We start from the raw sequence: 27,027 nt of genomic DNA, 5'->3' as shown, positions 1-27,027 counted from the left end.
TATATATATATATATATATATATATATATATATATATATATATATATATATATCACTAACAGGGTAATTGGAGAATTGGAGTGCAATCATCCCCATCCCCTGACATCATCGGTTGGAGAGGTTTTGCCAGGGGCTTGCCCTACGGCAAAAAATATTTAAAAATTTACACTTCACCTTTTCAGTTTGCTTTTACTTGTGTTAAATCACATTCAAATGTTTGTAGTTTTTGGATCTAGCATTATCAAGACTTGAACTTCTGATATAAGGCTTTTAATAGGGATCTTCTCCTAGCTGACATTTTGACTTTGTTTGCACAGCAGTCTCACATACATAAAGAGACCTTGGTAAGTATAATATAAATGTATGAGATTTCAATGAGTTTTTAAAAAGGAAAACCAATCAACAATGTTAAAAACAACACAATGCAGTGTAGGAGTCTTTTGTCTGTAGCATTCAGGAGACACCAGTTGCTCTTTGTAATGCAAAAGCTTGAGCCAATAAACAGAGGTAATAATGTATGCCACATTTGCTACATGTACAATAAAATTCTTTGAGTACTAATATTGTTTTCATAAGTGCATTAGTCAGTGGCACAACAGGTAGCACACCTGCTTTGGGTAGAAGGCTGTAGGTTCTATTCCCATACCAGGTACATTGATTGCTGATACTGCAGTGCAACAATTGGGGTGGGGGTGCTCCATTGCTGAATGTGCTGTCCTTGAGATGAAATGTTAAATTGAGGCCCCATTTGCTTGAGTTAATGGTAGCTGAGGTGGATGTAAAAGATCGCACAGCACCCATCAAAAAGAGCAAGGGAAGTTCCCTGATGCCCTGGTCAAATTTCCCAAGTAGTATAAATAACACCATGGATCCCCCCTGAAAAGAAGCTACTAGCCTAGTGGGACTAACCCAGTCAACAAATGATAAAAAAAAGAGATCTAAACAAAAATTGCCATTGTGACTGTCAAAAATATATATTGTGAATCTCAGTAGAAATATACGTATCTTTGTGCTGCTGCTTAATGGCAAAGCATCAAAACATTTTGCATATCAGTGCCAGAAAAGTTTGTTTGATGTGTTACGGGAAACACTAAAGCAGATTATACTATTTTTTACATTAGTTTTACTGTCTTGTCTTTCACTGAACAGGTTGGAAAAATTCGGTGCCCGATATTATTGTTTTCATCAGAGGATGATCAAGCATTTGCAGCAAAAGAAACTTCACTAGACGTGAGTTCCTATCACTCTGTCTCTTTAGTAACATATAAAGTGTGATATCCAACCTTATTTTTTTATTTTTTATTTTTCATATGATAATTTAAGACAAATTTGAGTTCTGAACATTTGTGGTGGAAAGTTAGGTGCCTGCTTTGCTCCACAGGCATACTGTTCGCTAGTATTTTGTAATATAGGAAGTGTTCATACTCACTATTACAATACTGCAGAAATTTCAAATATATGCAAATATGTAGCTAGGTAGTAGGTTCCCCTTCTCGCTGATCCTGTAACACTTTGTTTTATGGCATAAAGCTAACCATTTATTTATTTATTTATTATTTTGTGCAACTAGGTACTAGGTCAGCAAAAGATTAACTGATAACTGCTCTATCTGTCTTGGCCAGCCTGTTTATATCCTTTAATTGTAACTCATTAAATGTTACCAACTTTATATAGAAAAAAATCAAACCACTTAGAATATGTTGGTCTGAAATTTTGTTTGCTAAGGGGTTAAATCTGCTCTCCAAATTCCTATGGTAATTATACAATGGATACTATTATGTTATTTCCATTTAATTCAAAGCTTTTAACCTTAACAATAGAAAGGGTTAAATGCAAATATTTCCATCTGCTTCAACATGCTCTGGTTTCAGATATACCTGTTTGTAAAACTTATGCTTTAGTTGTTACATTTATTTACAGTACACAGTGTTTATATTTTCCATTTGTTCTAAATAAACAAAATGTTATGTTGCACAAACCAATGTATATCTCATTTAGCTAAATTCCTTTTAAAATATTTTATTATATAAAGAGTATAATTTGTAAGGAAGCATATTATATACCATCCAAAAAATAACCATTTCCCCTGAACTGTTGGCTTACTGTATGGAATGACAAGCAGATAGTCGCCCTTCACATTTTTTGATCACATATACTTCAGATGTTAATCTATTCGGTATGTTACTTTATATGAAATCAGGCTAAATGCAGAATGATAATAGTAAACAAAACTGGAAATTAATACTAAACAAGAAATGTAACCAGCAAAATCTTGATAATTTCTAATGTGTCTGTGTACGCTTGTGTGTTTGTGTGTGTATTTGCACGTGTGCACATGCACATGTGATTGTTTGTGTGTGTGTGTGTGTCTGTGTGTGTGTCTGTGTGTCTGTGTGTCTGTGTTGTGTGTGTGTGTATTCCTGTGTATCTGTATATGAATGTGCATATATTATGAATATATATATATATATATATATATATATATATATATAAAGAGAGAGAGAGAAAACAAAGAGTGCAAAATATACATCTATATTTAATATGGGTGCAGTAGTTCTGTTAACTGTAAATTTTGATCAAAGTGTGAGTCAGCAAATATTTTGGTTAATCCACACCATCAAATGTTGGACTTAGTGGAAGATTTATTGCACAGTGTGGTTTACAGATTTTTCCTTTTTCCCCACTGTTGCGTGATCTTACAGTTACTATATACATATAATTATGCAGTGGGAGTATCAGCTATAGCAGCCCCCCCCCCAATTTTTTTTTGTTTGTTTGCTTGTTTCATTTATTTTGAACCAGCTGTGCAGTCAGTTTAATTTTGTCACAGCTTTATAATTCAGAGGTTAAGATATTCAAGCAATGATAATACACTCATATTTGTATATGTGTATGAGTGCGTGCATGTGTAGGCACGTATACCGATGTCTGCTTCATTATGGCCAAGCATATGCTTTTTATAGACTACGTCCAAAAATACTTTGTCCATATTTAGAGGCGGTGTAACCCCTTACTGTGCTTTGTGATAGGCCTAGTAGAGTCTTAGAACCTATTGTCTACACTCAGCCTCATGGTAGCCAAAAGCTGCCAGGAAATCAAGGTAATATTGTACTGTTCCTTAAGCAGATTACTGATCCTCTAACACAGAGTGTGGGAGATTTCTTTTGCATGTCACTAGCGTCACCCTGAGGATAGCTACATGTTATTAACCTTGAAACCATGATGTCCTACCCTGTGCAATTAGGACAAAGCAGTTTGTTTTTCTGTATAATATTAATATGTGAAATGCTCTTCAGTAGCATGAAAAAGTAACCACAAAATTTAGCATACCCTCTTCCATGCCTTCTGAATATAGAAATTGACATTGCTAACATATTTGGAAATTGATCCCTCAAGCATTAGAATGCAGAGCTGCTATTACAAACCATCGATGAAAACCCTTTACAACACAACCTGACAGACACTTGCAACATGATAAAAACAAAATTGCTATCATGAAGGTGGACAAGTGCTGCAGCACTTTCATGTTAGTGGGCTTATCTACTTTACTTAAATATGCCAACTGCATGTTCACATACAGTTATGGAGAGAAAACAAAAGACAGAAAGCTGAATGACTGCCAGTATACACAGGAGCCCTGATTGCAATAATCTCCTATAGAAAGCAGAAGTCCTGGAGTTTCATACCTGGGAGCAGAAAGTAATGACCTTGAACTTGTCCACGTTACATTTGTCTAAATGTAGGGAAATTGAATGCGGGGTAACTTAAGTGGTAGAGGTAGGGGTTGGAGGTAATAGTGAATGACATGTGTCCAAGGTAGTAAGAAAATCCTTCTATGTTCCTCAACTTATAAGCAAGGGCATGGCATCTAAGCCCAGACAGGTCATCCTACCACTGTAGTCTGCTGTCATCAGGCCATCATAGAGTATAATATTCCATTTGATATATACCCGATCATACGGATATGGAATTCGTAAATTCCAATGCCTTGGATCAACTTATCCACACCCCCACCAGGGGCAGAAATATCCTAGACCCGGTCATTACCAACACGGGCAACCGGTGTGGCACACCAGAGGTCAGTTTCTCATTGGTCAGAAGCGACCACAAGCTAATCACCCTAGACATCCACATCCCACCCCCAGCCCCATTAGGGAAACCACTGTAAAAAATGTTTCCAAATCCCACTTCACTCTTCTTAAGACAGAAGAGGCAAACTTCACGACACCCATGCTGATGGACAATAGAGGTATGACTGCTGAATCCTATACAAATGCACTTTATAAGCACTTACACGAGTGCATGGATTGTGCAATTCCTAACAGAACCAAGATGCTATCCTCCAAAAAAAAGGAAGCCAATCTGGTGGTCCTCTGCCATAAACAAACTCTACAACAGAAGAAAGAAACTGTTGCAAAAAAGAGTAAAATCCCATGATTGGAGAAACTCAGAGGTCAGCTTCAGTAAGAAGCTGAGATCCCTCATAAAATCCTCTAAAGCTAGTTACAAAAACAAAATTGCCACTGATTCTAAAGAAAACCACAAAGCATTCTACAGCTATGTCAAGAATCTCAATGGCAGCACTCAGATCTGCTCAGAGTTACAGCACAATGGCACTAAATATACATAACCAACTGACATTGCCAACATCCTGGCAGATAGGTTCAGTGCTAACTTTACCCCTCTCTCACCCCCTAAAGGGCCCATCTCTATACTGGAAAAATGCAAAGTTCCTGTAATCATGACTGCACAGGTGAAAAACACACTCTCCAAAGCCAAGAACATAGCATCCAGGGGACCTGACAACATCCCAGGCTGCGTTCTACATGAACTACAGAATGAACTGGCACCCCACCTAAGTACCATGTTCAGTCATAGCCTCACCTCAGGCTTTGTGCCCACTGACTGATGCACAGCAACAGTTAACCCACTCCACAAAGGAGGAGCCACCACAGACCCTGGGAACTACCGCCTGACAAGCCTGGGCTGCAAGGCTATGGAATGTATCATCATATAACTTATAAACAATGACATTGGTAATCTCCAAACTCTGGATCCTACCCAGTTCGGGTTTGTAAAAGGCAGATCATGTCTCCTAAAGCTGACAGACTTATTTGAAGCGGTCAACACAGCTGTAGATGAGGGTAACGTGGTTCACACAGCCTATCTAGATCTTGCCAAGGCTTTTGGCACTATCCCCCACTCTGGAATTATAGACAAACTCATTAAACTAGGTATAAATCTCTATGTCACAAGATGGGTTGCCAACTGGCTCACTGACAGAGAACCCACACTGCAAATGTAGCAGACTCTAAATCCAACTTCAGAGCAGTGGCAAGTGGAGTACCACAGGGTTCCGTCCTGGGTCCTCTCCTGTTTGATATCTACTTCTCTGAAGTACAAGCTAACACAGAAAGTCTTTGGCTAACAAAGTTCACAGATGACTGCAAACTAGAAGCCATAATCAAAACTCCTAACGATGTGGACATCCTACAAAAGGGCCTCACTGAGACAGATACCTGGTGTCAAAGCCATGGCCTCAAGCTCAATGCCAAAAAGTGCATTGTCATCCCTTTTGGTAAAAACTCTGTACCCATGAGCTACCACATAGGCGATAGTCTACTTAACACTGAAAGTGTGATAAGAGACCTTGGGACATAGGTGAACAGTAGTCTCTCCTTTGATAATCACATTGCCACAGTAGTCAGGAAATCCTTCTTCCTGGCACACCTCATCACAAAAGGTTTTTCATCCAGGAGAAAAGAGGTCATTGTTCCCCTCTACTCATCACTCATTAGACCCATTATAGAGTCTAACGCCCCTTTTGGTATGTACCCCACAAGACATCTACAACAACTGGAAAGGCAGAAGAAATACCTCACAAAGAGGATTACTGGCCTCAAACAGATGCCCTACGCAGACTGTCTCAAAAAACTCCAGCTTTACTATGTTGCATATCGCCTACTTAGAGGCGATATCTGCCTAACATACAAAGCTATGTCAAACCCAGAGCTGTTGGACATGCTCCACTTAAAGAAATCCCAATCTCTCCAAGCTACACACTCTAGGGACCTAAACCTTGTCACCACAATAAACAGAACATGCTGGAGGGATAGATTCCTGTCCCAGAGACTTCCCATACTCTGGAACAAACTACCTATCTATATCAAACAAAGCTCCTCATTAGCACTCTTCAAGAAAAATCTTGATGATTGGATGGGAGATAGGAAATTCACTCCAGGGATCACTCCTGTGGCTCTGCTTGACAGGGACACAGGAAAATAACTTTCTTGGGTTGCAAAAGCCAGTGTAGCATTTGGCTAGGCTTATATAGGCCCTAGGGCCAATAGCCTAGTACCTACCTATGAACCTATGAACCTATACACATGCAGCAACTGGAATGTCCACAAACATTCCTTACAAAAAGAATACAGGGGGTAAACATGTTATCCTATGCTGATCACCTCAAAGCCCTGCCTCTTAACTCACTGTCATACAGATTTCTGAGAGGCAATCTTTGCCTGGCATACAAGGCATCCCTGGACTCTGTTTTGATGAATCTTTTGCACATCTGCAAAACAAACAACATCAGAACTCCATCCATCCATCAGTATCAGAACTACTAGATTAAAACATTTGCTTGCAACATAAATAGGACATGTTGGAAAGTCAGATATGTTTCTCAGAGAATCCCCATTCTCTGGAATAGGCTCCCCATCCATTTGAAGCAGAATTGCTCCCTATCCCTATTTAAATGTAACTTGGACCAATGGATGGGTAATAGGAAATTCACTCCTGGTCTGGTTCCTATGTCTCTGATGGACAGAGGCAGTCAGCAAATTACCCCTATAAATCAAATTTGTGGGTCACATTTCGGTTGCATGGCTAGACATTTAAGGGTCCCAGTGGTCATTAACATAATTTATACCTATGAACCTAGATGACTTGTTTCACAAAATACTGCACATCTGTGTATTACAACTAATTTTTGTAGAATTGATTTATACTATATTTTCAAGCAAGGCATGCATGATGAAGTTTAAGCTAAAATAAATAGTACAGGGAGTAGCATAGCTGCATATAGTTTTCATTCCAATGTGTATTTCATTTAAGTAAACTGGTCTTCAGAACCCTTTCAGTCAAGAATCAGATCTCAAGAGCATGGATTTATGCATATGGACACATTACAGCAGCCGACCAACATGTGTTTAGGAAGTAAAATGAAATCAGAGTACCTGGGAAAAGGGTCTATGTCAAATAAATGAACGCTTGAAATGTCGAACGTCATATGGTTGAGACCATATGATTGACATTTCAAGTGTTCGAAGATTGACTTTAATGGTGCAGTACGGTGCAGAATGGGAGAATTTCCCTTTTCTAAATTGAAGTGCGGTCTCGGAGTTGGTATATTTAAGTTAGGGGGTTGTTGGGTGCGCAGCCCCCTACGTGGGGGTGCAGGGGGGCTTGCCCCCCTGCTCACACCGTTAACGTATGTTTTTCTTTCTTTTTTTTTTTTATTATATATTTGAGCATGCAAATATTGACCATATGGTCTCGAACATATGGTATTTGACATTTTGAATGAATGAATATATAACCTAGACCCTGAGAAAATACATGCAAACATGGAGAGTATATGAAAACTCAACATATGCAGTAAACATAAGACAGGATAAAATAGTGACAAAGATCTTTGAATGGCTGAAGTACATTTACCCACAATTAATGTCTGTTTGGTTGCACATTTATTCTATGTCTGATTCAGACAACAGCTCTCGTTGTTATGAAAGTCCCTTTACTTCCTGGTTGTCTTTTTCACCTGGATAGGACATTTCTTCCACTATCAGTTTCTCTGCAGCATATTGTAGAAGAGGTTTAGATCCCTAGACTGAGTATTTCTGATGCCATTTGACTTACTGATGTGCAGTAATTCCATCAGTAATGGGTCGAGGATGGCTTGTATCCTAGACACAGGTCACCTGTTAGGGTTTCTTGCTTAAGTGTGTGTGTGTATGTTGTAAAATTTTCAGGCAATGAGCACAACTATTTTCTCACAGAAAAGTGTTTACTGATACAACAGAAAACCATTTGAGTTTAGTGCAGAATGAAAATAAAAAAGGTTAAAATAAATGGAACAATATATTTTACATATAATACACAGTTCAGTCCTTTAGCTGAGTTAGTAGTGGTACTCAGTTCAGTTTCATACATTACTTTCCATGACTGATAGTCTTGAAAATGTATCCAATGATGAATTAATTTTCAAAATGTAAAGTCTCTTGTCAGTTAACAAAAGTTCTCAAGAATGCATAAACCAAGTAACACAAAATCTCTTATTACCAGAGTGCTCATGGTTGGAACAAATAATGACTAGAGCTTTCACTTGAGAAATCCAAATAGTCTTTTACCACAATCTCTCAAGTCAATTTACATCCAATTTTTCATAACCAGGACTTCCACTGGTTATCACCAACCTCAAACATGAACCCATCTTGGAATTGACTGGTGTGGCCTCCGTCTGCATCTCCTCTAACAAAAGTAGTTTGGACTCCCCTGGATTTAACCTAAAATGACTTCTACTATATAAGTTTTTCCCTGGCCTTAGAATGATACAGGGTAATGAAGTCCAGGCATCCTAGCTTAAAGTGACCAGTCTATATGTCTTAGCTCAAATGCATTTGCCCATATAACATATGTTTCTTCCCCAATACTCAAGCATACCCAAAAATGCTGGAAAATGTCCCTGTCTATTATCTTTTGGACAATCACCCAGTCTTACCACTTTGTTATGTTACTCCCACTCTCTGTTTCTATTCCTCTCTGTGCACATATAACTTATGCAGACACACATACATATAGTGATATATATATATATATATTTTTAGTTTCCATGAGATTGGTTGATAATGGCTAAGATTGACCTCTGCATTGTTGATCCACTTTTGGTTACTTTGGCTGACAATATACATTGTCAGCAATTGTGCAATACAGGATAATCCTCAAGGAAGGGGAATATGACCCTTACGTAGGGACTGTCCAAATTCAGATTTAATATATATAATTAGCAGGAGGTGTGGGGGTGCAGGCAGTCTTGCCACTCCCTCCTCGCAAAAACACTGTATAAATGCATATTCCAAGGAGTAACCTCAGATCATGTACAGAAGGTGTTGACGTTTTATGATCTGACATTACTGTGTCAATTTTAAGAACTTGATGTAACGCAGAATCGACTATTGCCATTATGGACACTGCATGGAATGTACATTGTCCCGACATGCAATTAGTCAATGTCAAATGGTTGACACTGGTGAGGTCCAACACCTCAAGGCACGCACGTAGGACTGTTGGTGCGCGGTCCAAAACAAGAGTAAACCATCCGAAAATAGAGACCAGCACTCATAGGCCACAGGATAAAATTATATTTATTAAGGTTAACCTTAATAAATATAATTTTATCCTGTGGCCTATGAGGGCTGGTCTCTATTTTTGGATGGTTGACACTGGTGAGGTGTCAACAGGTGTGGAAGTTCGACATTCCCTGTGTAGGACAATATTTCCTTTCCCAAGATATTGGGCAATCTTAGAGTTGGTATATATAATTAGCAGGGGATGCTGGGGAGCTTGACAGCCTGCAAAAACACTTGTCATTAGTTTAGTCTACTCTTGGGTAATCCCCAGAGCATGAGAAGAACTTGCCATTCTGAGTGTGTTCGGCATTTGGACATCGATCGGTAGGCTGTCAGGACACTGTATATTCAATGTCTATATGTATAGACAGAGAAAGAGAGCACAACACATACTAATTCTGAGGCTAATCAAAAGTGAGGAAAAGGACAAATTTCATTACCGCATTGCCAGGTGATCTTGAGAAAACACAAATACAAAATTCTCCATGCACTCTTACATACACTGCTGCATAATTCTAATGGTCAGTGTAATTTTTCTGAGATAAATCAACTGAATGCATGTCTTCCTGTAGATAGATCAATAGATCGGTGTGTGTGTGTGTGTGTGTGTGTGTGTGTGTGTGTGTGTGTGTGTGTGTGTGTGTGTGTGTGTGTGTGTGTGTGTGTGTGTGTGTGTGTGTGTGTGTGTGTGTGTGTGTGTGTGTGTGTGTGTGTGTGTGTGTGTGTGTGTCTGTCTGTCTGTGTGTGCTTGTGTGCTTGTATTTTACAACTTGCCTTCTGTAGCTTCAACATAAAAATGAAACTGAGAAACATTTGGAGGGCCATTGTATGGCACCTTATCTGACTCACTTTTAACTTCTTTTTGCAGTGAAAACAATGGGGCAGTCTGATAGGCCTTATACTGAGAGTGCATTATTGCATAGCTTATTCTGAAGTTCTTTGATTAATCTTTGTGGTTGAACCCCATCTGTCACAGAGACAATTAAATGAAAACATTACATCTGAACTTACTAAGATTCTCCATCCCTGGAATCCTTCACACTTCTTCATAACTGCCATTATGGGATAGATATTTATTTTCAACTGGGAACGGCTCCAGGTATGTTTTGATAGGATAAAGGAAATTGTTCTTCATACTTTGTGGTTAGCTACCACTTCACTTCAGTATGTCAAGTGCAAGAGCGGGGACTTGATGTGGAATCCTATTGCCCAGGAAAAAATTAAATGCTAAGTGAGCTGCCTGAAGCCTAACTGAGGTTGGAAGGTCCTTATGTTTAAAACTTTTAGAATTAAAAAAAATCCCTTAAGTGAATCCAGAATTTGGCTGGCATCTCTTTTATTTTTTTTGGGGGGGGGGGGGAACTGTGCAGATGTCTGTAAAAATAGGGTATTAGTGTCAATATTGAACATTGACCAACCCGTCTATAAAGCATGGCTTCCTTGAAGTCTAACAGAAAAATCACGGCTGGATCCCCCGCAAGCTTCAAACCCTGCATTTGCCACATTGAGGGGTATGTAAATGGTCAGTTAGATCACTTGGAAAAGTTTGAATGGGCAGAGTTGGAAAAGGGAGAAAAGCTCCAGTTTTCTTTACAATAGCTTACAGCCTTAACCCAGGGGAATTCATAATCCTTTTCGTGTTCAACTCTGAAGAAAAACAAGGGAGAGATGCAGCCCTGAATATTACCACTAAATAAATATAAACAGATTGATTAGCAATGTACTGGTAAGCAGTGGAGGAACTGAACTATCCACAGACTACACAAAGTGGAGGGACTACATATAGACAACACAAAATTGATAAAGTAAAAAGTAAAATAAAATAAAGGACTCCATTTCTTGCCACAGAAACTCACATACTAGGACATCAAAAGCTTTCTTGAAGTATTACATGAAAGTTACTGCACTGGACACATTTGCAAATGTGTTATTTATATTTAGTGGTTTAGTTAATGTCCTCTCAAAGCAATGCACATAATTGCAAAGGTCACACAGGCAGTTTTTCTCTGCCTAGCCACAAAGTTGAATACTTTCCCTGGCTTATTTCCTCTATGCCCACATATAGAATACTGCTTTTCCAAATGCAATTGTACAAGATTTTTCTTAAGCAAAACATAGCACATATGGTTGGTACAGAGAGTTAAGGATGTGAGCTGCAGTTCCTGTGGTACAGGTTTCATTTCCTACATCCCTCATTTGCCTGCAGTGTAACATTGAGCAAGTCACTTAACTGGGTCACCCCGGAAAGGGAACTGTGTGTCTAGTGGACCTACCTGATTAAGAAATGAGTATTATTATTATTATTATTATTATTATTATTATTATTATTATTATTATTATTATTATGTATCTGTATGTACATTCCCAGCTTCTCCCTGTATCTAAAATTACAAGCTATACATGCAGTAAAGGATTCTGTCAACTTACATTGCATCTGAAAGATCCTCCAGCCTAGACAGATACTGGGATTTAAACCTCCTGTGCAAATTCTTAAACTTTAATAGGCAAGCTATCCATTGCATTGCCCATTTTAAATTCCTGTGATGTAATCTCTTTGCCACCCACAGAGTGGGTAACTAAACATGAGTGGGTCCAAATAACAGGCCATGCTGTGTTTAGGTTAGTGAGCTGGCATGTATAAAACAGCATTATGGTTAGTTGATATAATCTGGATTAATTCTATTTATTGATTACCTTGTAAAATGCTTTTGGAACCCAGCCAGTAATCTAAACAGCTGATGCTACACTGCCCCCCTACCCCTGGTATTGCAACTGAAACATTTTACTTGTGGATGAAATGTATTCAATAAATTACTTATATCCTGACATCCTTTAAGTTCTAAAAGAACCCTTTGATGTCTTTGCAGCTGGATTCTTCCTGTCTCATACTAAATCTAATAGGCGGCTCAAATTCCCTGTAATAATCACAGGGGAGTCCAGCTGTTTTCTCCCCAGTGTGGAAGTGAAAAAGTTAAGTAAATAGCTGTGGATTATCTGTATTATATCCATAGATGTTACTTGTCATGATAGCCCCCTCAGGGTTTATGTAGGCAAGTCATATTGCTCTGTCATGACCCACTTCTTGCTGCTCCTGTATCTTACAACCTGACACTCACCTCACCAAAATGTCTGCTCCTGTTTAATGTGAGCAGCTCATATTAAACAAACTTAAACCCTCTTTAAACCTTCACAATAATCCAATGTACTTATTTCTGCATGCAAATCTGCACTGATGTTTTTTTTTTAAACCATCACCTCAAAACATCTCTTTTCCTGGGGGAATTAAATCCTCTTATATTGCAGAAATACAGTTTCATGAATATATTAAATCAATGAGCAGTGAAACCCAAAAGAACAATGGTCATCTGATGACTAAGCAACAACTGATGACAAAAGATGTAAAGGGCCAATGACTCCATAAAAAGACAAGGCTGACTGTACAGACTATCTAACCACTAAAGCACTATGGAAATCTGGGTCTATATTAAAAGACCGAACAGGTGTTTCAGCGAACACCTCTTGGTCGACACGTAATGAGTGAATGCACTAAAGCGCGAATGCTCAAAACAGCAATTTCTTTCCCTGGGAAAGAAATCACTTGACCATCCCCGTGTGTTCGCCCCTTTCCTCACTGTAGTGCGATCTTGGAGTTGATATATTTAGTTGGGGGGTGTGGGGGCACAGCCCCCCCCCATGTTGTTATGTTTTAAAGTGTGTGTTTGTGCTAGCAGTTTCTTTCCCAGGGAAAGAAACCTCTGTTTTGAGTGTTCGTGCTTTTGTGCATTCGCTCATTACGTGTCGAACAATAGGTGTTCACTGAAACACCTCTTCGGTCTTTTAATATAGACCCGGAAATCTTTCCTTCCAATATGCTCTGTGGGTGAAGCTGGATTAAGCTCTCAGTATGTTGGCTGTGATTGTCCCTCACCACCTTTATGATTCTCCGTAACTTTCATTCTCTCAAGATTCTCTTAAAATATTTCTATCCTTTTAGAAGATGCTGACACTGAAGTTGGAATACAGCCCATATAATCCTGTAGTAGGCTGTTGGTACAGGCAGAAGGAGTTAGTAGTAAGGTGGGGGCAGCGGTACTTTGTTGGAGACCTCTATTTCATTCCATAGGTCAAGTTTTGCTAATGGTGTTAATTTATTGTTGAGTTGAATTCCTTCTCCAAGCAGTTTCATGGCTGTAACTTTCCTCTTTCTTTTTTCAGGGCTCACATGAACTCACTAGAACTTTGTCGGCAGAACTGACATAGATCTGATCCTGTGAGATCCTTGGGTTAGATGGGGTCGGGATGACTGAGTACTTGCTAGATCCTGTATACTTCTTTCTTTGTGAAAGAGTATCTTGCTGGATTCACAGCTTTTTTTTTTCCTCAGGTGCTGTACAGGTTTCAATGTTTTCTTTTTTCTAATAACTTTTTCCTTTAGAAATGATAGGACAGTCTCAGCAGATGGACAAAATTCTGCCTATGGTATTTAAGGGACATATCCACAGGATATTTGAAGGCAGTGTTTAGTCCATGAAAATTCCCTTCTTTTATGCATAGTTTATAGAGCAAAGTCCTGGCATAGTCAACACTGTTAATCTTACAGAAAGAATGAGAGACTCTCCTTAGCAGTCCGTAGGATATTATCAGCCCAGTTTATAAGTTTAAAGATAATCAGTGACATGGAGGCACATATGAATTTGTACCCTTAAGGATCTGTGTGGTCTCTCATCAGTGGTGTCCTAATATAGGAATGAACTTAGAGCCTTAGGGAAGAGCTCTTCCTACAAATACAAGAGATCCTTTTTTCAGACCCTCTTGGAGACTTACTGATTTAAGATTATTCTATCTTTGCTAATTCTCAGGATCTTCAGTTGTTTCTCAAAATGTGCAGTTCTCCGTTAATTTTTCATAACCATAAGGCATGTTCCTAAAACTAGTTGGCTTGTGTAATGACTGCATTCTTTAAGGAAGAATATTTGGGTCTATATCAGTTCATTGAAACATCTGAAGTTCGAACACCATATGTTCGAACTTCAAACCACGAACTGCAAAAACATCGAAGTCTTAAAACAGTGACTTTTTTCCCAGGGGAAAAAAATTGTTGTTCCAAGAAACACATACGCAACACAAACACACCAAAACAATATCAATCCACACACATACACTCAAAATCCTACATCTAACCTTGCACTAAACTGTACATACACTACTACCTATCCACTTACCTTAACCCAAACCCTAACCCTAAGGTCCGTCACTATCGCACACTTACCAGACCCGCTCCCTAACCCTAACACACTTATCCTGCCCTAACCCTAAAGTCTTTCACTACTGCAAACCCACCTCACCCGCGCCCTAACCCTAACTCACCTAACATGAGCCCTAACCCTAACATCCACACGATCGCACACTTACCTGAACCCGACCCGTAAATTCCCACCATAGTCCTGATACTCACAAAGCCACATAAACAGCCCACTGAATTCTTTCCCTGGGAAAGAATTCAGTGGGCAGCGGCTTCGCGATTACCAGTGTTCAAACTTTACAGTTCGAACATCTGGTTTTCGATATTCAGCCGTTTCAACGGACTGATATAAACCCGAATATGTTGGGACATTCTTATATACCATAATCCTGTTTTTCCCCCACTTCATATTGCAATTCCTATTTGTATTGGATTAACTTACCTTTAGTTTCTCTACAAACTATCTAAAATGTATCTAAATATTAATGATTGTCATATAAATTGTATCGTTTCTTAACCAATGTTTTTATATTATGTTTAATTTGTTATAATTATTTAAACTGCAGATATTTTGTTTTATTTTTGAAGATTGTATAATTATTGTTCTCAAAATATTTTGTAATAATTTTGAGCTTCCCAGGCCTCCACTGAAAATGGGCTTCTACCAGTCAGACTTTCCCGGTAATCAAATGTAAATAAATAAATAAAAAATAAAAAATTCTTCAGTTGCTTATTTGTGGAAGTGATCTCTTTAATGGCAGCTGTGTCTTCTAGGACCTTGCTAACCAAGCAGTCAGTATAGCCAGCCTTCCTATCATATCACTTCAGAAATGTTTCGCTACGGGGCGAACCTCTTCGGGGGTCAGTGTTGCCATGTTACAGCCCTCTGTCTCATTTCGTTAGGATTTCACAGTCTGAGATTCAGATTAACCAACTCCTTTCAGACACTAATAAAAATTAACATATGGCTACTGGTATGAAACTTCTTCAAAAATGGATCAAAAGGGGCTATAATGTACAAAAACAGTAACATTTTCACAGATCTCTTATGGGATGATGCTCACTTCATGTTTGTTGTCTTCATAGGTTCATAGGTAGGTACTAGGCTATTGGCCCTAGGACCTATATAAGCCTAGCCAAATGGTACCCTGGCTTTTGCCACCCAAGAAAATTATTTTCCTGTGCCCCTGTCAAGCAGAGCTACAGAAATGATCCCTGGGGTGAATTTCCTATCTCCCATCCAATCATCAAGATTTTTCTTGAAGAGTGCTAATGAGGAGGTTTGTTTGATATAGATAGGTAGTTTGTTCCAGAGTATGGGAAGTCTCTGGGACAGGAATCTATCCCTCCAGCATGTTTTGTTTATTGTGGTGACAAGGTTTAGGTCCCTAGAGCGTGTAGCTCGGAGGGATTGGGATTTCTTTATGTGGAGCATGTCCAACAGCTCTGGGTTTGACATAGCTTTGTTTGTTAGGCAGAGATTGCCTCTGAGTAGGCGATATGCAACAGAGTAAAGCTGGAGTTTTTTTAGACGGTCTGCGTAGTGCATCTGTTTGAGGCTGGTAATCCTCTTTGTGAGGTATTTCTGTGGCCTTTCCAGTTGTTGTAGATGTCTTGTGAGTTACATACCAAAAGGGGCATTGCACTCTATAATGAGTCTAATGAGTGATAAGTAGAGGGGAACAATAACCTCTTTTTTCCTGGATGAGAAACTTTTGTGATGAGGTGTGCCATGTAGAAGGGTTTCTTGACTACTGCGGCGATGTGATTATCAAAGGAGAGACTACTGTCCACCTGTGTCCCAAGGTCTCTTATCACACTGTGGGTGTTAAGTAGACTACCACCTATGTGGTAGTTCATGGGTACAGAGTTTTTACCAAAAGGGATGACAATGCACTTTTTGGCATTGAGCTTGAAGCCATGGCTTTGACACCAGGCATCTGTCTCAGTGAGGCCCTTTTGTAGGATATCCACATCGTTAAGAGATTTGATTATGGCTCTTAGTTTGCAGTCATCTGCGAACTTTGTTAGCCAAAGACCTTCTGTGTTAGCCTGTACTTCAGAGAAGTAGATACCAAACAGGAGAGGACCTAGGACTGAACCCTGTGGTACTCCACTTGTCACTGGTCTGAAGTTGGATTTAGAGTCTGCTACTTTCACAGTGTTGGTTCAGTCAGTGAGCCAGTTGGCAACCCATCTTGTGACATAGGGATTTATACCTAGTTTAGTGTGTTTGTCTATAATTCCAGAGTGGGGGATGGTGTTGAAAACCTTGGCGAGATCTAGATAGGCTGTGTGTACCACCTTGCCCTCATCTACAGCTTTGGTGACCGCTTCAAAGAAGTCTATCAGGTTTAGGAGACATGATCTGCCTTTTACAAACCCGAACTGGGTAGGGTCCAAAATTTGGAGATTACCAATGTCATTGTTTATAAGTTCCATGATGATAGGCTTCATAGCCTTGCAAACCAGGTTCGTCAGGCTAATGGGGCGGTAGTGCCCAGGGTCCATGGTGGCTCCCTCTTTGTGGAGTGGGATAACCATTGCTGTGCCCCATTCAGTGGGCACAAAGCCTGAGGTGAGGCTATGATTGAACATGGTACTTAGGTGGGGTGCCAGTTTGTTCTGTTGTTCATGTATTACACAGCCTGTGATTTTGTCAGGTCCCATGGATGCTGTGTTCTTGGCTTTGGAGAGTGTGTTTTTTACCTGTGCAGCCGTGATTGCAGGATCTTTGCATTCTTCCGGTATAGAGATGAGCCCTTTAGGGGATGAGAGAGGGGTAAAGTTAGCACTGAACCTATCTGCCAGGATGTTGGCAATATTAGTTGGTTCTGTATATTTAGTGCCATTGTGCTGTAACTCAGAGCAGATCTGAGTGTTGCCATTGAGATTCTTGACATAGCTATAGAATGCTCTGTGGCTGTCTTTAGAATCCGTGGCAATTTAGTCTTCATAACTAGCTTTGGAGGATTTTATGAGGGATCTCAGCTTCTCACTGAGGCTGACCACGGAGTTCCTCCAATCATGGGATTTTACTCTTTTTTGCAACAGTTTCTTTCTTCTGTTGTAGAGTTTGTTTATAGCAGGGGACAACCAGATTGGCTTCCTTTTTTTGGAGGATAGCATCTTGGTTCTGTTAGGGATTGCATGATCCCTGCACTCGTGTAAGTGCTTATAAAGTGCAATTGTATAGGATTCAGCAGTCGTATCTCTATTGTCCATCAGCATGGGTGTCGTGAAATTTGTCACTTCTGTCTTAAGAAGCGTGAAGTTGGCTTTGGAGAATTTTTTTATGGTGTTTTCCCTAATGGGGGGTGGGGCTGGGATGTGGAGATCCAAGGTGATTTGCTTGTGATCGGATCTGACCAACGAGGACTTGACCTTTGGTGTGGAACACCGGTTGCCCATGTTCGTAATGACCAGGTCTAGGATATTGCTGCTCCTGGTGTGGGTGTGGATAAGTTGATCCAAGGCATTGGAATTTATGAATTCAACTCCTCTTAAAGAAATATAACAGGAAAAAAATTAAATTAAAGGCAAAAATGCTTCCAAGTCAGGGATAAAAATATTAAATGAATCAGGTTAAGTAATATGCTGAAAGAACAGCAAAGACTAAAAAAGTGGTATTGTGTATATTGGAATGCATAGGAAAAGTTAACATTAGTAAAACTACATCTACAAAACTTGTTCTCAGTTATGGGTGAACATATGTATGACAATTTCATTTGCATGCAAAAAGTAGAAAGTGATTTAACAGACATATTGTGTTATGCTATAATGTTTATGAAGTATGACTAAAGTTTTATTTTGAGTATTAAATATACTGATATAGTATTTTAATGACTATATAATGGCTGTGAAACACTTAAATGGATGTTTTGAAATCTGTGGTAATTAACAACCAGAAATTGTATTGTTTTTATTAAAATGTTAATGAGTATTATTAACTGTGGAGTATGAGTGGATGTTTTAGTTCATAACACTACCCTGCAATGTGTACACACCAGGCTGTTTGAGGTGATGTCGTCCAGACTAATTTACAGCTTATGCTGGCTATATTCTTATCACTAATTTCTCGATTTGTGCCACTTATATTACAGATTGAAAGAAAAATGAAGTTGGCTGGAAACTCTCATCTGCTTACCAGAGTCACATATCCTAAAACTGGCCACCTGATAGAACCACCTTTTGCCCCTGTGACACCAGTGTCCTTTTCTCCAATACCTGGCATTGAAGATAAAGGTAAGTTTAGAATACTGAAGCCATTGTTGAGTCAGTTGTGTCTGGTGGTTATGAGCTTCAGCTACACTCAAGGATTGTATGCAGAAGGAATTGCTTTTATAGTCCTTATGAAGGTGGCTATATGAACCCGCGGTGGTGGTGCTGCGGTAGCGTTGTCGCCTCACAGTAAGACGCTGTCCAGTTCGATTCTCAGCTAGAGCACCTTCTGCGTGGAGACATGCATGAATGGGCGTACCTTCGTTGAAGGTTGTGCGTCAGGGCTGGTAACTCGATACGTAAAACTAAACTACCAATCATTAGCGGACTGGAATTCCGCTGTGGTGACCCCTAACCGGGAAAAGCCGAAAGAAAGAAACAAACAAACAATGAAGGCGGCTATATGCAAACATGAATATGTGACACATGATTTACAAATGTATCCAATTGTTTTTCACCTGGGCATCAGTAATACAGTTGAAATAATCAATCTACTCATTAAGTAGGTAGTTTTGCTAGGCATGAAAATGAAGTCCTTTTTGCAGAGGAGACCTAAAAACACAGAGGCAGTCAAAAACACTAAAATATATAAGAACAAATATTATAAGTTAGGCATTGAGAACAACCATATTATGTCAATAGTAGATTAAGTACAGCTATAACAGTGATACACCAAATATTCAGTAATGTAGGTATCATTAAAAGGCATGCACATTCACAGGAAAACATAGATGTTGTCAGCTTTAAGCAGAACTGCATAGTACTACAGAGTTACTCAAAGGCATTAGCAACAATCAGGATAGCTAATGTATGTACTATGAAATGCTTTCTAGTTACTTTCTAGGGAAAGATTCAGCTATGGCATACTACTAATCATACCAATAGAGGTGGAATTGTGTATTTTCATTTGTTTTGTTAGCACACCATTTGTTGGCATGCAATTTCTCATAGGTTGTTGCAGCAATATTTATTTTATAGAAATTGAAAATCTCTATACTTTCATGCATATGTTCTAGGCAAATGACCACTGGGACCTTTCAAGTGTAGCTATGCATCCCGGATCTCTAACAAGTTCTGGTACACTTGGTAATGAAAACAATACCTTGGGAGATGAAGCATGTTCAAGCAGGGGCCTGGGAGATGAACCTTTTACAAGCTGTCTGTGTATATGAGAGACAGTTGCAAAACCAGGGGTGAACTTCCGTTCTCCATCTAGCTGACAAATTTACAATTGAATTGGGTTAAGGTGGAACACTACTTCACATGGATGGGAAGCCTGTTCGAGAGAAGGGAGGAGGTTAGTCTCTGGGATACATACCTGTCTGTCCAACAGGTCCTATTTATTTGACAGGCAAATTATTAGTCTTTAGAATGGGTAATTCTGGAGCTTATTGTTTTATGTGTATGCAGGAGGTCCATTAAAGTGTGATCCAAACATGCCTTGTAGGCTAGGCATAGATCTACTCTCAGAAGCTTGTAGGAGACAGAATACAAGGATAGGGCTTTGAGGTGGTCTGCATAGGACATGCTATTTAAGTCCTGTATTCTTTAAAGAGGAAGCTCTGTGGACATTTCTACTGTTGGATGTGCCTGGTTAGGTACATATCAAAGAGGGCCTTGTACTCAATGACAGGTCTAATGAGTGTCAAATACAGTGAAACAGCTACCTCCTTGGAACTAGATGCAATACTTTGTTTATAAGTTACATAATATAAAATGATTTCCTCACTACTGTAGACACATGATGGTCAAAGGTTGATTTACTATCTATGTGTATCCCCAAGTCTTTGAGTACTGGCTTGGCTCTCAAGGGTGTGTTATCAATATGGTAGTTGCCAGGGGTGGTCAACTACCTAAACAATACTATTATGCATTTCTTGACACTTAGTTTTAGTTCATGGTTCTGATCTCGGTTGTCTGTGTCAGTCCTTTTTGGATCAGCAAATTTTGTCAACCAGATGCCCTTGATTTGGAGAAGTAAATGCCAAAAAGGAGCAGTCTGAGGACCATTCCCTGAGGGAATCCACTGATGACCGGGCTCGTTGAAGAGGTGAACTCCCCAATTCTAACTTTCTGGGTCATGTCTATGAGGCAGCTGGCTATCTGCCAGGTGACATAAGGGTTTATACCTAACCTCTTGAGTTGGTCAACAATGCCAAAGTGGGGTATTATGTCAAATGCCATGGCCAGGTTGTGGTAAGCAGTGTGAACTGTTTTCTCCTTATCCATTCTCAAAGAAGTCCACCAGGTTGAGTAGGCATGACCTGCACTTGATGAAACCAAAGTGCATTGGGTCCAGTGTTTGGAAGTTTCCTATGTCATTACTGATCATTTCCATGATAATTCTTTCCATCACTTTGCATATGAGAATAATGATATTTATGGGTCACTAGTTTTCAGGATCTGTAAATTTCCTGCCTTTATACAGAGAGATGATGGTTGCTGTTCTCCATCAATGAGGCACAACTTCTGTTCAGAGGATACAGTTAAATAGTGATTCCAGAGGGCTTGAAAGGTCATGTTTCATGCTATTTAGAAGGCAGCCTAGAATGTTGTCAAGGCCCAACGATGCAGTATTCTTGACATTACGAGAGAGCACTGAGGGCCTGTTCCCTAATGATAGCTGGGAGAGTTATATCTGATGGTATTTCCTATGAAGAGGCTGGAGGGGAGAGACAGGTAAAGCTGTATAAGCAGGGTGGCTTTTTTTTTTTTTTTTTGAGTTGTTTCTGTACTTATTCCTGTTGGCTACAACTGCCTCTGTGCAGCTATTAACATACCTGTATGGGGTTTCTTTTAACAGTTTTACACAGGTAACAGCATTCTCTGGGTTTATGGATGCTTGAAATTTTGCCAGGTTGTCACTTATTAGTGTGAAGATAGCCTTAGAGTAGTTTCTGAACATTCCAGGGTTAGTTGAAGTTATGAGATTTATTTTGCTTCAAAGGAGACCATTTTGTGGTCTGAACTTATTAGGTAGGACATTATACTAAGGGATGTGTAACACTCTCTCATATTATTTATTTATTTTTATTTATTTATTTATCATTTGTTTTACCAGGATAAGTCCGACTAGACAGCAAGTTGTCCGTTTTCAGTGGAGTCCTAGGGAGAAAAGCTCCAGGAATTTAATTAAAAAAAAAACAGTGATTAAAACAGTAATATCTTAACATAGCAGAAGGTTGAAACAACATATTACAGTCAGAGGATCACAGAGTTTATGGTGATAGTATAATAATTGAAGCACAACATGTAAAAAATAAAAAAATAAAATGAAATGTCCATATTTTCAATATTTACAGTTAAGGAAAACATGAGCAGAACTCATGACATGTGCAGGAGATTCCAAGTCTAGCAGTAGAAGTAATAAATGAGCATGAAACCTTCAGAGGTAAGTATATATTGTTATATTTACAAGTACGGTGTCTCTAACTAGGAGTATCATGTAGGCAATGGGGGCTTCAGAGATTGGTCGCCATGTAGACTGGAAGTATTTAAGGGAGTGTTTTTGCAATAGCAAGGAGGGTTAGCATAGAGGTGGGTTTTCAGGAGGAATTTAAATATGATTGCACAAGTTGACCTGAGGTCAGGTGGGAGAGTGTTCCATACTTTGGCAACCTCATAGGAGAATAGAGCTTCACCAGAGCTATTCTTGCATGGATTAACCTCGATCAAGGATTTGTTGCTTGATCGTAGTTCCCTACTGGAGTTGTGGAAGTTTACTATGCCAGCCAGGGCAGGGGTTCTCTCTGGTAAGTATAGGATTTGATGTGTAATGATGAGTTGGTGGTAACTCAGTAGGTTTGGGAATTCTAGCCAGTGCAGCTTAAGTAGAGATTGACAGTGGTGGGAACATGATTTAGTATTGGCAGCAAGCCTGGCTATTTTATTATAGCAGGTGCAGAGTTTGTTGAGGTCAGATTTATTGATTTTGATTAGAATTGGGTGGACATAGAGCAATGTAGATAGGAGATGATTCCTGGCTATGGTGGCCCTAGTCGTGGGGGGTAAGGAAGTGTTTACTATGATAAAGGCATCCTAGTTTTTTATGGACTTTAGAGATGGTTTGGGATATGTTTAGTGTATTTAAGCTGTTGGTCAATAGTGATACCTAATAGTTTAGCTTCAGCTACTGGGGAGATGAGGGTTTTATTGGCTGAAAGGATTGTGAAGGTGGGATTGCAGTGTTTAGTTGGGTGGAATAACATTAACTGTGTTTTTTTGGGTGGGTTCAGTATCAGTTGGTGGTTGTTTAGCTAGTTCTCTATCTCAGTGAAGATTCTTGGGTTTTTTTGTAGTAGATGGATGTTGGATGCTGAGCATATTAGGGTTGTATCATCTGAATACTGAACAATATCAGCTTTGGTAGCTGCTAGGTGGAGATTGTTAGTAAATATATTAAAGAGGAGGGGGCCTAGGATTGAGCCTTGGGGGACATCAAATGTGACAGTGAGTAAGGGGGATACGGTGTTGGCCCACTTGACAGATTGTAAATAGTTGATTAGGTAATTGTTAAACCATTGCAGGGAGGGGTTATTGAGGTTGAGCTCGGAGAGGCAGGTAAGGAGTTTGTTAGTGGGGACCACATCCCTGCTCAGCATATTGGCAGTCTGGTTCAGGGAGTTTGTTTTTCAAAATCCAGGAATTTCTGTGCCTGCACTTTTCATGTCATACATGATTCTCAGGTAATAACGGGGCAATTAAATTCACCCATGGATATGGTATTGGGTTGGATGGTAAGTGTTTCCAGTAAGCTTAAATACATGCTATTGGTTTCCTGAGTCATACAGGGGGACCTATAGCTTGTAAAGAAGTGGTATTGGATTTTGTCTATGGTCATTTGAACATAGAGAAGCTCAAGTGCATCATCCTGTTTGACCAACCTTGAGGTATATTTATTTTTGATGTAAATCAAGACACTTTCACCTATAGTCCCTGTCTGTGTAGTAGCTGATCTAAATGTGTGGAAGGCATTATAGCCCTGCACTGCCAGAGTGTTCTCCACAGTTTTAAAGAATGTCTCATTCACTGCACAGACATCAGCATTCTCTAGGTTGAGGAGAGCCGATAGGGAGTGGAGTTTTTTGCTTAGACTCCTACTACTAAGCAGTGACACCTTTAAATTTTCTTGGTTTTAGTTTGCTATGTCAGAAATACTTTCAGTTTGACATTGCCTAAAAAGGCACTATGAGGGAGAGCAATGTTTTAGATAATATAAAAAAAGCTTAGAGGGGAGAGGTGCAGACTATCCCTGGCAAAGCAGTGTGGTCTGTTGACCATCTCCTTCCATTCTGACAAATATTGCTCCTCTTAAAATGACACCAGAAATTAAGTCAATTGTTAAAGTCAGTCATTTTCTGTTCATATTGTGGCATCATGTTTGAAGAAGGTAAAATGCAGCTCAGTGTTAGGCTCATACCAGTCTGGGACAAATATTCTGAGAGCTATAAGATGTCTCTCTTTATATAGTCTAGGGAGGTATGTTTCAGGTCATTTACATCCACATTAACTATGACTGAGCCATACTGGTACTTGTGGTCCAATGACCTGAGAGCATGCATCATGTGTCAGATCTTGGCCCCTGATGACTTTGACTTTCTCCTTATTCACTGAGGTGAGAAGGACATTAGCAGAGGTACTAGAAGCTGTTGAAGACTGGGCAGGGGGGGGGGGTGAGAGGGGCACTTAGTGATCTAAAAAGGGCAATTTTTTAAAACTATTTACTACCACAACATAGGTTCACTTGGCGGACATTTTAAGCTTAGACCATTTCCCTTTTGGTGCTTGAATTAACATTTCCTGATTGGTCTTACCTATCCCATGGCTGATAATTGTATATTAGCCCTAGTGATAATAACTGTGATCATATCATAGATAATTTGAGGGGACCCATGTAAGGGATGCAACATTTAAGAACTGCCTCTATCCATTAGTGGCATGAGGGGCAATCCTGGAGTACATTTTCTATTACCCATCCTTAGATCCAAGCTACATTTGAATATGAACAGGGATGAACTTTGTTTTACTTGAATGGATAGTCTGTTCTGGAACAGTTGTATCCTCTGTGATATATATATCCCCTGGATTCATGAAGCTTGTGCCAGGCACAGGCGTAGCGTCGGTGATCTAACACCAAATATGGCCGCCGAGTGATTTGGGTACGAGCTGTTTCCACATGCACTACCTGCGTATGCCATGCCCGCACAGCTCCCCGTGCATGTATGCTAATTAGCCCATGCACAGCAACGTAGCATGCAAATTAAGGTATATAGCGATTCAGGAAGTGGTGCAGGCATAGTGTAAGCATGCAGATATGTAAACCAAAAAAAAACTGTTTACGTTTTACAAAAATAAAATCGGAGCCATGACAGCGGACCAAACTCACCTATTATACTGTTAATATATGCCAATGGCTAAATATATAGCCATTGGCATAAAAAAACATGCACAACATATAAAAAAGAACATTTAATGTCATGCCCACACTAACGCTAGTTAAATTGCAGGGCATCAGTGCGCAAATGGGATCACAAAGAAAATATAATTATATGGAATAAAACTGCAATGTAACACATTTCATGAATTCCCCGTAATAGTCAGTGGCATGCATGCTACACCACACCATGGCGCAAAGGTTGCTAAGGGGCTGTGACATTGTTCTGCATGTTAACTAGGAATTAGTAGGCAATGCCATGCAAATGAGATGGGTAATACTGAATCACAAAATCCCTGCCGGTGTAAGAATGTACCTCATGGCGTAGCGGTACAACACCAAGGTGTGACCTGGAGATAAAGATGACATCAAGAGAGGGGTGTGCCACCTTAGCTGTAAGCACATTGGAGCATTGCTAATCCGGTTTGCCTGTTGCTAAGCAAAGCTGCAGGATAGGGGTGTGTTAAAGTAGCCATAGCTTTGCTTAGATGAGACCACACAAGGTAACCGAATGTGCATGTGAACATGGATGAAAACGCGCTCGAAACCCAGTAAACGGATGTGCACGGCGCGCACTAGAGTTGAAACAGGAAGGATACAGAAAAAAAATAAGGAAATGCTGCAGCATGGTACTTGGAGTACAAATGAGTAATTAACACCTAGGAACCCGCAGTGTGCCACTGACAACAGCTAACAAGGCTGCTAGCAGCTACCTGCAGAACAGGAAAGGGGAGGTGCCGTACTGCAAAGAAAAGAGAACTGTCACAGCAGAACAAAGCAAACTTGCAGTAGATCAGAAAGTACAAAACAAGAAAGCCAGCAGCTAGATGCATGCCTGACAATGGGAGGGGAATCAGGTTGAAAAGTGAAGTAAAGGGCAATAGATGAATCATGGCAGCCAAGCGTAATTCAGCACCAAAGGCCCCACAATAGCAGTACCCACTGTAAAAACCATAATTAAGATACCCTGCAGCTGGAATTGCACATACACACCCAATTACACCAGCAGCATCCATAGCACAATAGTATAAAGTGTGATAGCACCTCACACACACTTGTGTATTCCCAGACACTCTGCACCATTAGTGTATACAGACAGGGAACTTTTACTATGTACATGTTAGGGGATGCCATAGCTTTGATTCACCAGCATGTGTTGGAGACTGAAGGTGGTGTGGAGGATGATGCTGACAACCATCTCAGGCACTGGAGGAGGAAAAGAGTGTTCAGACCCAGGGTAACCTACCAGGGGCTACATGATCTGGAGATAGTAGAGCATTACAGGGTGGACAGGGACACCATACAGCAACTTATTGAGCTGTGCCAGCCATGCCTCAGAGCCAGAAATAACAGAGGGGAACCCAACCCAGTGGACACTAAGGTATGTGTAAGCTTGAGAATACTATCCACAGGTACCTTTCAAAGGCCAACTGGGGATATCATGGGGATCTCACAGGCAGCATCATCCAAGGTAGTCCACCAGTTCCTGGATGCCATGTTACCACATGCCAATGAGCAGATATACTTCCCCCGAATGCAGGAGGTGTTAGCCAGCAATATACGTCTCTTCCACCATGTGGCAGACTACCTCGAGGTACTGGGTGCAATAGACTGCACGCACATACACATCAAGTCACCAGCCGGTGAGCAGGGGGGGTGATACATATACCGCAAGGGATACCCCTCCATCAACTGCCAGGTCGTGTGCAATGCCCAGGGCATTT

General features: G+C 40.0%; 1 protein-coding gene across 3 annotated transcripts in view; it reads left to right on the top strand.

The window, feature by feature from the left end:
- LOC122815407 (bile acid-CoA:amino acid N-acyltransferase-like) overlaps positions 1 to 27,027 on the top strand; it is an 817,246-nt gene that overhangs the window by 706,863 nt on the left and 83,356 nt on the right. For all 3 annotated transcript variants that reach the window (XM_044087875.1, XM_044087874.1, XM_044087873.1), the window contains 2 exons: positions 1,150 to 1,230; positions 18,753 to 18,894. In XM_044087875.1, coding sequence (XP_043943810.1) covers positions 1,150 to 1,230; positions 18,753 to 18,894 — 223 coding nt within the window. The remainder of the gene's footprint in view (positions 1 to 1,149; positions 1,231 to 18,752; positions 18,895 to 27,027) is intronic.

This window comes from Protopterus annectens, chromosome 11.part0 (assembly GCF_019279795.1).
Source record: "Protopterus annectens isolate FY-2018-M chromosome 11.part0, PAN1.0, whole genome shotgun sequence".
Taxonomy (NCBI): Eukaryota; Metazoa; Chordata; order Ceratodontiformes; family Protopteridae; genus Protopterus; species Protopterus annectens.
Note: the sequence above shows the minus strand (reverse complement) of the source record. Positions and strands in the feature narration are given on the sequence as shown.